This window comes from Schistocerca americana, chromosome 7 (assembly GCF_021461395.2).
Source record: "Schistocerca americana isolate TAMUIC-IGC-003095 chromosome 7, iqSchAmer2.1, whole genome shotgun sequence".
In the NCBI taxonomy this organism is placed as follows: Eukaryota; Metazoa; Arthropoda; class Insecta; order Orthoptera; family Acrididae; genus Schistocerca; species Schistocerca americana.
In genome coordinates, this window is record NC_060125.1 from 350,190,104 (window position 1) to 350,204,710 (window position 14,607).

General features: G+C 39.3%; 1 protein-coding gene across 1 annotated transcript in view; it reads left to right on the plus strand.

Annotated features, from left to right (window-relative positions):
• The window catches only part of LOC124622173 (UDP-glucosyltransferase 2-like), a 143,914-nt gene that overhangs the window by 50,197 nt on the left and 79,110 nt on the right, over window positions 1–14,607 (plus strand). The window contains exon 3 of the mRNA XM_047147817.1: window positions 652–833. Coding sequence (XP_047003773.1) covers window positions 652–833 — 182 coding nt within the window. The remainder of the gene's footprint in view (window positions 1–651; window positions 834–14,607) is intronic.

A 14,607-nucleotide genomic window follows, 5' to 3' on the forward strand; every position in this document is an offset into this window, starting at 1 on the left:
ATAACCTCACAGACGCTCTTCCTGCAGTTCTCGCACCGGTCCACGCTGCAAATAATGGTTTTTAGACATGTGACAGGTGGTCACATTTATATGACCGGACATTCTCCCTTCAACATCGTGTAGTATCCTGCAGTAGGCATTGTAAAATACACTCTATATAATTGTTTCTCCTAACACGTCTCACATCCTTAAGTATCTCAAAACTATTGGTCAAAGGAACGAACAGTGCATCTTAAGTCGAGGCGTGAATATGGCTATTGCTGAAGACAATAAATTTCAACTGATATTGAAAATTACTTTTACACATTCAGAGAAATAAGAAACGATTCATCATGCATTTTAAAGCTACATTTCTTTTTAACTGTTGTCAACTGTACTATAGTTGCTGGGTCTGGTTGGTTCAAATAGCTCTGAGCACTATGGGACTTAACTTCTGAGGTCATCAGTCCCCTAGAACTTAGAACTACTTAAACCTAACTAACCTAAGGACATCACACACATCCATGCCCGAGGCAGGATTCGAACCTGCGACCGTAGCGGTCGCTCGGTTCCAGACTGTAGCGCCTAGAACCGCTAGGCCACAGCGGCCAGCCTGCTGGGTCTGGTTATAGGATAGTGCTTATATTACGAACATATGTGTTTGTGTTTCAGATACGCCATGAGAACTTCACTCAGATTGATGTTTCCGTCTCGTATATCTTCAACAGGAAGACATATAATTTCGTCAAGTTGTATGAGAATCCACCAACAGTCTCAGTTCAAATGCTGACCGAAACCGCCAATGCCCACAGTGAGCGGCAGTTAAGTGAAGCCGCAGTTCAGCAGCTGATAAGGTAAGCTTCTTTGCCTGAAAACTAAGTATAAATTTAAGCAAAAATGCAGTGCCAGTCCAACCTAAAGTATCGTTTGTTTTTGGAGAACGTCAAAAGTAAAAATAAGTTCCACATTCAAGCAATGAATGTTGAGGACATCTTCTTGAATGCAAATTGGCACCCTAGGCAAATGCGTAGTGGAAGAGGGGAACTACATATACAGGGCTATTACAAATGATTGAAGCGATTTCATAAATTCACTGTAGCTCCATTCATTGACATATGGTCACGACACACTACAGATACGTAGAAAAACTCATAAAGTTTTGTTCGGCTGAAGCCGCACTTCAGGTTTCTGCCGCCAGAGCGCTCGAGAGCGCAGTGAGACAAAATGGCGACAGGAGCCGAGAAAGCGTATGTCGTGCTTGAAATGCACTCACATCAATCAGTCATAACAGTGCAACGACACTTCAGGACGAAGTTCTACAAAGATCCACCAACTGCTAACTCCATTCGGCGATGGTATGCGCAGTTTAAAGCTTCTGGATGCCTCTGTAAGGGGAAATCAACGGGACGGCCTGCAGTGAGCGAAGAAACGGTTGAACGCGTGCGGGCAAGTTTCACTCGTAGCCCGCGGAAGTCGACGAATAAAGCAAGCAGGGAGCTAAACGTACCACAGCCGACGGTTTGGAAAATCTTACGGAAAAGGCTAAAGCAGAAGCCTTACCGTTTACAATTGCTACAAGCCCTGACACCCGATGACAAAGTCAAACGCTTTGAATTTTCGGCGCGGTTGCAACAGCTCATGGAAGAGGATGCGTTCAGTGCGAAACTTGTTTTCAGTGATGAAGCAACCGACTTAACCCCATGCGATTACTTTCTGTGGGGTTATGTGAAAGATTCAGTGTTTAAACCTCCTCTACCAAGAAACGTGCCAGAACTGCGAGCTCGCATCAACGATGCTTTCGAACTCGTTGATGGGGACATGCTGCGCCGAGTGTGGGAGGAACTTCATTATCGGCTTGATGTCTGCCGAATCACTAAAGGGGCACATATCGAATATTCGTGAATACCCAAAAAAACTTTTTGAGTTTTTGTATGTGTGTGCAAAGCATTGTGAAAATATCTCAAATAATAAAGTTATTGTAGAGCTGTGAAATCGCTTCAATCATTTGTAATATCAGGACAGTGAACTGTGGCTATATTGACCGTAAGGCTCGTCTTAGAAGATAGGTCAACAAATGAGAAACCTGCCTTTATATCATCTGTAGATTTGGAGATAGCTTTTGACAATGTTGACTGAAATACACTCTTTAAATTTCTGAAGGTAGCAGGCATAAAACACTGGGAGCTAAAGGTTATTTAAAACGTGTAAAGACATCACTTGGCAACTGTATGAGTCGAAGTGGACGAAGGGGAAGCAGTGGTTGAGAAGGTAGTGAGAAATGGTTGTAACCTGTGCCCAGTGTTATCCAAGCAAGCTATTAAGGAAAGCAAGGAGATATTTAGAAAGGGAATTAAAGTTCAGGGAGAGGAAATAAAAATTGAGATATGCCGATGACATTGTAATTCTCTCAGAGACAGCAAAGCACTCGGAAGTGCAGCTGAACGGAATGGGTAGTGTTGAACATTAACAAAAGCAAAACTATGGTAAGGGAATGTTGTCGAAATAAATCAGGCGATGCTGAGAGAATTACATTATGAATGAGACACTAAAAGTAGGAGATCAGCTGTGCTACTTGGACAGTAAAATAACTGATGATGACCAAAGTAGAGTGGATACCAGATGAGAAATGGCAATGTCGAAAAAGCGTTTCTGAAGAAGAAAAATTTGCTAACATCGAGTTTTATATGTGTTAGGAAGTCTTTTTTGATGGCATTTGTCTAGAGTACAGCCATGTACGAAACTGAAACGTGGATGATAAGCAGTTCAGCCAAGAAAGGACTAGAAGCTCTTGAAATATGGTGTTACAAAAAAACGCTGAAATTAGGTGTGCAGATAACGTAACCAATGAGGAGATACTGAATAGAATTTTGAGAAAAGGAGTTTATATCCTAACATGATTAAGAGAAGGGATCGGTTTATATAACACATGCTGAGACAACAAGGAATCTAATTACCAATTCAATATTGGAGGAAAGTGTGGGCGGTAAAAATTACAGAGGAGACCAAGAGATGAGTGGATGCACGTCCAGATGGTTTAGTTTAGTAATGTCACGTTCCTTAGATCATTTTCACTATTATTTTATTGATATGATGTGGAACAAGTAAGATTACAAGATATATATGCACACATGAATAGTGCTATAATTAATATTACTGAAAGTTTTAGTTCTTTACATGCAACTACATTTAGAGGTACATTTTTTTACTAGTTTTGAAACAGAAACTCGTCCATGGAATAGAAGGAATTGTCCAAAAGAAATGATTTTAAGCTAAATTTAAAACTTGATCTGCTACCTGGCAGACACTTTATGTTGTTGGGCAAATGATCAAAGATTTTTGTTTTGTTGAATAATGTATTCCTTTTTGAGCAACTGACAACTTTAGTAACGGATAGTAAAGGTCATTTTTCCATCTAGTGTTGTACGTATGAGCATCACTGTTTTCTGCGAATTGAGATTAATTATTTATAACAAATTTCATTAGCAAATATATGTACTCTGATGGTGCAGTTAAAATACCTAACTCCTTGAAAAGGTGCCTACATGACGTCCTTGGGTGAACACCACTCACTATTCTCACTGCTCTCTTTTGTGCAATCAATACTTTATGTCTAAGTGGTGAGTTACCCCAGAAAACTATTCCATAAGACATTATTGAGTGGAAATATGCTAAGTACGTCAGGAGTCTGATCTGTTTATTACCAAGACTAGCGATTATACGAAGACCAAAAGAAGCTGAACTTAATTGTTTGAGAAGCTCAGTAATATGCTTCTTTCAGTTCAAGTTGTCATCAATGTGAACACCCAAAAATTTGGAGGAATGTACCCTGTTAACTGAGCCCTGTTCATATACTACATCAATTGTCGGTATGACTATTCGGTGTACAGAACTGGATATAGTGAGTTTTTTCAAAATTAAGGGAGAGTCCATTTTCTGAGAACCATTTAATAATTACTTGAAAAACATCCTTAACAATATCTTCAACTGCTTTTTCTGGAGTGGGATTTATTATAACACTCGTCTCATGTGCAAAAAGTATTTGTTCTTCTTGCTGAACGTTAAGTGAGAGGCAATTCACATGAATAAGGAACAGCAGAGGACCCAAAATTGAACCCTGTGAGACTCCCTTTGTGACAACTCCCCATTCACTAGAATTTACCACCCTCCCAACATTATTTGAGTTATTCAGCACAACTTTTTGCTTTCTGTTCGTTAAGTATGATTCAAACGAGCTGTGTGTGTGGCCTTCAATTCCATAAAACCTGAGTTTTTTTAAGAGTGTAACATAATCCACACTGTCAAATGCATTGGAAAGATCACAAAACATATCAACTGGTGATAATTTGTTATTTAGAGCTTGTACTATTTAATGGGTAAATGTGTGGAAAGATCACAAAAAATACCAACTGGCGATAATTTGTTATTTAGGGCTTGTACTATTTGATGGGTAAATGTGTAGATAGCATTCTCAGTCGAGTAACCCTTCCAGGATCCGAACTGTGACATGCTGAGTAAATTACTTTCACTTAAATGTGAGACTACTCTTCAATACATAACTTTTTCGAATATTTTAGAAAATGTAGTCAGCAATGAGATTGGTCTATAATTATTTAAGTCACTCTTGTCCCCTTTCTTATGATGAGGTTTGACAACTGCGTGTATCAATCTGTCTGGAAAAATTCCCCATGCCAGTGAAGCATTACATATATCACTAAGGACTCCACTTATTAAATTAGAAAAACACTTGAAAATTCTGTTAGAGACTCCATCGACACTGCATGAGCTCTGGTTTTTCGGTATATTTATTATTCCCTTGATTTTAGTGGCGAATGTTGATGCTATTCTAAAGGCCTAAAGTCCTAGGGAATGATATTTTTAACATATTTTTTGCTTCTTCAACTGAACCATTTAATCCTATTTTTGCTGCTACATTCAGAAAGTGATTATTAAAAATAATTGCAACTTGTTAGTTACCACTCACAACACCATCATTTCCCTTTATTGCTATGGTATGCTGTGCACTGTCAGGTTGCCCCATCTACTGTTTGACAATATTCCATATAGTTTTAATCTTATTATCCTCATTATTAATTTCTGTCAGAACACATAAGCTTCTCGACTTCTTAATGACTTCCCTTAAAAATATTACAATATATTTTGTAGTAAGCAACTAACGTCGGGTCCTGACTTATTCTGGCCTGTACATATATTTCCTTCTTTCTCTTACACTATATCTTAATTTCCTTAGTAATCCATGGCTTACTTGACTTTGTAATGGCTTTTTTGGGTAAGGTTTCAGGAAACCAGCTCTCAAATATTGAAACAAATTTACGGTGGAACTAAGAGTAAGAGAAGGGGTCGGTTTATATGATACATGCTTAGACGTCAAGGAATCTAATTACCAGTTCAATATTGGAGGAAAGGTTGGGTGGTAAAAATTACAGAGGAGGCCAAGAGACAAGTGCATTAAGCAAGTCCAGATGGGTGTGGGTTGCATTAGTGATTTGGAAATGAAAAGGCTTCCACAGGGTTGAATAGCATGGAGAACTGCATCAAGCCAATCTTCGGACTGAAGACCACAACAACAACAATAATCGAGTTATGTTCAATAAAGATTGGTACTTACTATTTTCTAAAAATTTTACTTCAGAAGTTTCCTAATTCGCACTTTTTTATCTTCAGTATATTCTCCACCCATTGTGTTTGTCCCATCACCGTTATACTCCTGGAAGATGTGAGGAAGACCTTACATTGCACGCACTTCAAACTACATCTAAATCCTTCACTTGTAGGTTTCCAATATGAAAATGATGTCACCTATGGTCATTTTTCGCAGTGGGATAGAGGCAAAAGGTCACTCGATGCTAGGTCTGAAATGGAAGGTAAATGAGGTACTATACAAATGCGTTTTTTGCTCAAAACCACTAACACAGTTTGGGCAATGAGAGATCTGGCACCATCATGATGAAGCTTCAAACGCCCAAGAAGTTCTTTACTCTTCTTTGAAATATGATCCTTCATCAGTTAGCTCCAGTCCTGTCCGCAGTACGCTGCAGCGTCTATAGCACCTCTTGGAACTGTAGGAGTGTATGCCATGCCTTCGTAGCTGCAGAATGTGATGACTATTGCCCAGCTCTTAGAGTTATGTCCATGCACCTTTATTTGGAGGTGGTTGGCCACATTGCACACAGTCTGTGCTACTCTGTTTCATTTCTGGGTCACAACTATACACCCACGTTTCATCTGCAGAGATGATACTTTGCCTCCCTGCATCACCTTCATTTTCAAAACATTATTTTCAATAGTGGCACTATCAACATGATTTTGCCTTTGCTGCAGAATTAATCGTAGTATCTAGCATGTTCAACCCTGGACATGTGCAAATGTTCCTATAAAAGCATGTGAATAATTCCAATCGATTTCCTCAAAATTCATGCAAGCTGTCTGATAATCAGAAGTGGATCACTGTAAGTAATGGCTTCCCTAGTATTGATTGTTGTCTCTGTTAAGGCCGTAATAGGTGCCACTTGTCCTCGAGCAATTCGCAACTTTCCTGGCTGTATTGCAATGTCTTGTGCCAAGGAAAACAGGCTTGACGAGAGAGCATAGCAGACCAGCTGTCTTCACTTCATCATTGTTCAGGCGAACACAACATTTTATCGTGTAACGCTGCTCACGAAATGCCGAGACGTAATGAAGTTTGTAGACGCCAAAAATGCATAGCCACTTCCATTCACTTCTGCAACTTAACTGAGAGAGCAGAAGGAACAATACTTTGAGAATATGCAAAGTGTAACGCGTAGTTTTCTCAGGCGGCAGTACATGGCTGCCCTATTCACTGCAAGCTTTTCCGCGTTACCGGTAAACCCTATTGAGCATCCCTCGTATAAGGGATACGTCTGGATCAATTTGGCTAGTGTTGTGTAGCGTATTGTTGTTCCACTAAGGACCACCGAGACGAACGACCTCATCTGAAGTGTTAATCACTGACAACAGCGAGTCACATACACCAGTATTATATGTCTCAATTTCAAATTTCCAGTATTTAATGTTAAACTTAACTACTGGTTGCTTATTTAATTGCGTGAAACTTTAACTGGGTAAGTACTTAATATAGTAGTCCAGGGTGTATACGACCCGGGACAACCGGGAGATCCGGGAAAAACCCGGGAATTTTTTCATCCGGAAGAAAACCGGGAAAAACCCGGAAATTTTTTAGAATTCCGGGAATTTTTTGGTTTTAATCTTCAGTTACATTTTTATAAGTTTCACTGGTAAGAAACAATACTGTAATAAAGGATATTCATGTATCCCCTCACTACGGAATAATACTGCAGCAATTAAACATGGACGAGAGCAAAAAAAAATAAATAAATAAATAAAATAAAACTTAAGTTGCAAGTGAAATGCGCCATATACAATAATAAAATACAATGGTCAAAAAAAAAAGTCTGCCAACACCAAAATGTGTTAGAGGATTAGGATGATTATGCAATGCTTCATAACAACAAATTGCCTCCGATGAGTGTGAATCACAACTGTTTACATTAGATGCATTTGAGCAGTTGCGAGCGGGCTCATGGGCATGCGCAGTTGAGTCGTGCATGTGTAGTACCTTCTCCCGCTACAGAAGTGTTGCTGTTAGCTGTATAAGCAGTAGCATAAAGCAGCAAATTCATATGCTTGAGCAAAAAAAACCTTGTTTCACAAAGCGCCAAGTATCCAGCGCTCGTTGGTCTGTCGATTACTCATATGATTTTGAAAAGCATCCCTGTTGATTTTGAAACATATTCTAAGTTGATATCTGAATGAATCATAAACTGATTTTTGAATGTGTGCATCGTGTACGTGATGACTCTGCCAAGGGAATCCCCGTTGCATCTAGAAATAAACTTTCCTGCAGAGAGAAGGAGACGGGGCTATAGGAGCTGAGCGGACTAAAGCCAAATGGGTTAATGCCAATCGCTGTTTATGTGGTTGACTGGGTTAGCGAATGCTCAGCGTTGTTATAACTGCCAGCGAAATCCATAGATTCAGACTACCAGAATGGAAATAAACGACTAACGGGAATAACAGGTAAGAAAGATTATGTATTATCTTCTCGGTGTATCCAAGAAAACGAAATTTTGACAGAAAACTTTTGGCCAGACCGCTACACTAGTTAGGGCCAGTTGTACAGTCCCCGGAAGCAGCTGCCTAAGTTCTACTCTGGAAGTAGCGCGGAAAACGCGTTGTACGAACAGGTAATAACGCCTAACCGGAAAATAAACGTGGGATAATTAAATCGTTGATTGTGTCAGGGTTAGTGAAGTTAACCAAAAAAAAAAAAGTTTTGACACTGGCACGAATAGTTATAGAATTAGTGATGACAAGATTGTTAGAACGAGGAAGGAGAAGAAAGGGGGATTCACACAAATTATGGAAGAATATGACGATTCCAAATTTATATAAAGATTTCGTACTACTACTTTTCGATCTCATGCTTGAGAAGCTGGAGCGTATGAATGAAATGTAAAACTATTTCAGAATCTGAAGCTTTTTCCTTGTAGTATGCCTAATGAGCATTAGATATTGGTACTTTGTGACTTATATTCTGTCGTGTTATAAAAATGACAGTTTGTGCCAAAACAGTCTCGTTTATTTGGTGTGTGTTACAATTGCTGCAACGTTAGACCGACCTATTTCGTTTTATCTAGTAGGCAGTGACAAAATACACGTAATCAGCTCGAGAAACCACATCATTTTTGTCGGTCTGCTAAAGAAGTTTCGCTTTTATTAATTTTTTCCATTAAGGCAGTCAATTTATTTGAAACGAAGTGTTTAATTCCACACTATTGGCTAGTTTCAAGTGTTCGCTGCATTTCAGAAGTGGATGTTTTCATCTTCTATCACCTATGGCATTATGCCATAATAAAGAACCAAACATAAGAAAACAGTACTGCTACTCCAAGAAAATTTACATACTAATCTGCACTTTAAGCCGAATTATGCAGTTAAGTATGGTTCACGAAATTCCGATGCTTTTGGAGTATCCTCTGATGTCTTGTTTCTTTTATGACGTAATGTAAGATCTTTTAATGTTTTACACGTACGAACATACGGGCCTCCTGCATCATCGTAGCTGCACAAGTGCGGTGACGCCTGATATTTGGCGCTCTCTGGCAAGTACTGAAACGAACCCATTTCTAACAGGTCGCGGGAAAATATTGCGAATGGTTGTTTGAAAAGCGTTACTTTCAAAGTAAATTTCCTTTGACGCAAGATGAACTATATGTGAGAAAGTACGATGAATATCTTAAATCACAGAACGTTTGACTGTCATTTAAAAATCAACTCTTTGAGGACGGCCATTTTGAAAAATTTCGAGTCCAGATCAGACATTTATGTCGTTATTAAATATTTTACTGGCACATTTGTGTGATGTATCTTAAAGTGTAACGCGCCCAAAAAGATTAACATTATATGTGAAAGCTTAGCTTCTCTTGCAGCTTATTAATCTTCGAGACCAATATTATACGTGAAAGCTTTGTTTTCTTGTAGCAAAACTATGTATATTAATTTAAACGATTAACTTTCCCTATTTGTGTGCACGCGCTACTTAACAGCGATATTGCCATTGGCTGACTACATCACGAAAATATGCAGTGTACATGTTTCTGCATATCAAAGATCTTTCCAAAACGTGTTTTATTATTTTAAGGGGTGTAGGACGTCAAACGGGCCGACTTGGAGCAGGAGAGGCACCACAGGACATTTTAATTTCCACTGTCAATACTTTTACAAGTAAATTCATAAAACTTTGTCAGCATGATCAGGAAGGATTCAGGATTCACATTCGTAGCAGTGGAAGTTCAAAAATATAACAAAATAATTTTTTTACATGTGAAATTTCATCATTTTTTCACTTACTATTGGCTGCATTTGTTGCTATAGGTACACTTTTCTTCATAAGTAAGAGAGAGACCGTTCGATGAATTTCGCACAGCATACAAACCATACTTTGCATTACAAATACCTTCTTTAATCATCATCCAAGAAGAAGATATACTTGGAAAATGCCTGGTGACATTAACAGATATCAAATTGACTTCATATTAGTGAAGCAAAGATTTAAAAACCAAGTTAAGGACTGCAGATCATATCCAGGCTGTGATGTGGAAAGTGACCACATACTCGTTGTGATGACGACTGAACTAAAATTCAAGAACATTAAAAAAAGAAGTACATGTAAATGGGATTTGACAAACCTGAAAAACAAAAATACACTGAAGCACTATTAACTAGAAACAGACAAGAACACAAATACATAGGGCTGCAATGACATCCAAAGCAGGTGGGAAAAAATAAAAACTGGTATTTTAGAAGCAGCAGAAGAAGTAATAGGAAAAGAAAGGACAGAGAAAAGGAAGGAATGGATCACTAATGACCTACTAAATATGATGGAAGAAAGAAGGAAATTAAAAAATTCTGTGAAGAAGGAAGACCAAGAGAAATACAAGAGTCTGAAAAACAGAATCAACAGAGAGGCAAAACAACCAAGAGAAAAATACCTTGATGATCTCTGTATTTCAGTTGAGGACAACATGAGGAAGGGAGATATCGACAAGGCCTATAAATGTGTGAGACATTGCTTTGGAAACAGAAAAAACAAGTGTAGGGCTGTGATGGATGAAAATGGCAATATGTTGGATGAAGATGATGAAGTTGCAAGAAGTTGGAAACAATATGTAGGAAAACTGTACAGCGGACCAGACATGTCTGAAAATATCATGGAAGAAGGAACAGAAGTAGATGCGCACAACATAGGTGAACCTATATTAAAGGAAGAGTTTGAACTAGCTCTGAAAAAATTGAAAAACAACAAATCGCCTGGTATTGACAATATCCCAGCTGAACTTCTGAAATCTGGAGGAGCAAAACTGAATCAGGAGTTGTATAATCTTGTTTTCAACATGTACGAGCAGGGTAAAATTCCTACAGACTGAGAAAAACATTATGATCCCCATTCCAAAGAAGGCAAATGCTACAAGATGTGAAAATTATAGGACGCTCAGCCTAGTAACGCACGCCTCTAAAATATTAACCTCAATTATCCTAAAACGCGTAGAACAAAAAGTCGAAGCTACACTCTCCGAAGACCAGTTTGGATTCCGGAAAGATAGAGGAACCAGAGAAGCAATATTTGCTCTAAAACTAATAATAGAGAAACGACTAGATAAGAAGCTGAAAACATACATAGCTTTCGTAGATGTAGAGAAAGCCTCTGATAATGTTAAATGGGATAAGATGTTTGAGGTACTCAAAAAAGTAGGAATAGACCATAAAGATAGAAAAATGATATGAAACCTGTACAAAAACGAGACAGCAGTTATCCGTGGACGGACAAAACAAGAAGAGGGGCAGATACGGAAAGGTGTCCGACAAGGTTGCGTACTATCCCCTGTTATCTTTAACGTATACATTGAAGACGGGCTGAAAAAAGTAAGAAAAAATTCACAGACAGGTGTAGTAATTCATGGCCAACGAATAGATATGATAAGATATGCCGATGATATAGCTGTCCTGGCTGAAAGTGAAGAAGATCTTGTAGTCCTACTGAATAGAATGGATAAAGTTATGGGTGAAGAATATAATATGAGAATTAATAAAGCGAAAACAAAAGTAATGGCATGCGACAAAAAAGATCAAGTGAAAGTCCAAGTTCATGTAGGCAATGAACTGCTTGAACAAGTTGATAAATTTACTTATCTGGGAAGTAATATTACCAGGGATGGAAGGAGCAAGGCAGAAGTGAGAAGTAGAATAGCTCAAGCAAAGGCTGCTTTTAACAAGAAGAAAAACATATTAAAATCTAAGAGCATCAGCCTTGAAATCAGGAAAAGATTTTTGAAATCATATGTGTGAAGTGTGGCACGCTATGGGTGTGAAATATGGACTCTCGGGACAGAGGAAGACCAGAAGCTAAATTCTTTTGAAATGTGGTGCTATAGACGCATGCTCAAAATAAAATGCATCGACAAGGGCACAAACGAAGTGTCCGCAGCTCGTGGTCGTGCGGTAGCGTTCTCGCTTCCCACGCTCGGGTTCCCAGGTTCGATTCCCGGCGGGGTTAGGGATTTTCTCTGCCTCGTGATGACTGGGTGTTGTGTGCTGCCCTTAGGTTAGTTAGGTTTAAGTAGTTCTAAGTTCTAGGGGACTGATGACCATAGATGTTAAGTCCCATAGTGCTCAGAGCCATTTGAACCATTTGAACCACAAACGAAGTGGTTCTGGAAAGAGCAGGCGAGAAGAGAAGCTTCTGGAGTTTCAATGTTAAAAGAAGAGTGCAATTTACAGGCCATCTATTAAGACATAAAGGACTCCTGAACACAATCATAGAGGGATATGTCGAGGGAAAAAGACCAAGAGGAAGACCACGACTGAGGTTCATGGATCAAATCGTGAAAGATGTGGGATGTAACACCTATAAATAAATGAAGAGAAAAGCTGAAAGACGCACAGAATGGAGACAAGCTGCCATTGTAGCTGTTGCAAGCCAATCCTTGGATTGACCACTACAGAAGACAAACCATACTTACAGGTGTCTGAAACTCTAGAATCTATTTAATTTATGAAAAAATGAATGAGCTGATACGTTTTAAACTTTATGCTTAGAAAAAAAATCAAATTTTGTAGTTAAGTATCTCATTTTTTACCACAGTTTTTAAAAGATTTGGAAAATTCTAGAGTTTCATACACCTGTAAGTATGGTTTGTATGCTGTGCAAAATTCATCAAAGAATCTCTCTTACTTGTGAAGAAAAATGTACCTATACCAATAAATGCAGCCATCAGTAAGTGAAAAAAATGATGAAATTTCATATCTAAAAAAGAATTTATTTTGTTATGTTTTTGCACTTCCACTGTTATGAGTGTGAATCCTTCCTGGTCATGCTGACAAAGTTTTATGAATTTATTTGTAAAAGTATAGACAGTAGAAAATAAAATGTCCTGTGGTGCCTCTCCTGCTACAAGTCGGCCTGTTTGACGTCCTACCCCCCTTAATTGAGTTTCGTTTTTTAAGGGCCGGGAAATTCTACATCGGTGTATAGAACCATAACCATTCAAAGGATTGATAAGTTTTACAGTTCCGAGGAAAAGTATACTATCACATAACACGGAAAAAGTATATTATCGTCCGGGAGGAAGTATTTTTAACCGGGAAATCCGGGATTTTTTTTTTCTTGTCCACGTGTACACCCTGAGTACACTTTAAGATAGAAAAAAAGACGCACCAAGAAGGAATTATCTAAATGCGACGGAAGTCGGTAGATGTGGTGTACATATAAAGACAAGCAAATGCTTGCAGTTTCAGAAAAAATTGATAATTTATTGAAGAGAAAGAGCTTCACGAATTGAACAAATTAATAATGCGTTGCTTCACCTCTAGTCCTAATGCATTGATTGGCGGAGTTGGATGTCCTCCTGAGGGATGTCGTGCCAAATTCTGTCCAAATGGCGAGTTACATCATCAAAATACTTAACCAGAAGGAGGGCCCTGCTTATAATGCACCAAACGTTCTCAAATTGGGAGAGGTGCAGCGACCTTGCTGGCTAAGGTAGGGTGTGTTAAGCATGGAGACAAGCAGCAGAAACTCTCACTGAGTGCTAGTGGGAATTATGTTGCTGAAATGTAAGCCCAGCATGGCTTGCCATGAAGGGCAACAAAACGGGCAGTAGAATATCGTCGACGGACCGTTGTGCTGTAAGGATGCACTGGATGACAACCAGAGGAGTCCTGCTACGAAATGAAATGGCATCCCGGACTATTACTCCTGGTTGTTGGGCCGTATGGCAGGCGAAATTCAGGTTAGTATCCCACCGCTGTAAGGTGCGTCTTCAGACACGTCTTCACTGGTCATATGGGCTCAGTTCCAAGCGGGATTCATCACAGAAGACAGTTCTGTTCCAGTCAGTGAGATTCCAGGCCGAAGCCCAGGACACAGGTCGGATACCAGCCTGACTATCGCCCACTGCATGGCCCGACAACCAGAAGTGATGGTCTGGAGTGTCATTTCAATTCATTTGGCTGTAATCCGCGGGATCCTGTAACACAGCGGTAAGCTGACATATTCTACAACCCACTTTGTTGCCCCTCATGCTAAGCCATACTGAGCATGCATTTCAGCAAGATAATGCCCGCCCGCACAAGCCGAGAGTTTCTTCTGCTTGTCCTCACGATTGCCAAACTTTGTCTTGGCTGACAAGATCATTGGATCAATTTGGAAATGAGAAGGTTTGAAGCATTATGGGCAGGGCCCTCCAATCAGCTCGGATTTTTTCGTCACGAGCTGATCTTTGGGATCACAGAATAGCACTCGAATCCATGACTGCGATACTGTAGCGAATCTATGCTGAAGAGCCAACACCGTGTTACTAGAGGAGGCCGAAATGCACGCGTTTTAGCTCACGCAGGCTGGCGTAAGGAGGGAAGGACTATACTGACGTGAGGTCTGGAACATGACAAGGAATTAGAATTCAGAAGGCGGACGTAATTAGTGTGGTTCTTAACTTTAATCCATTAATGATGAACGTCGCTCTTGACGGTACATGATTCACAATATTGTCTGTTCAGAATTCATTCTAATTA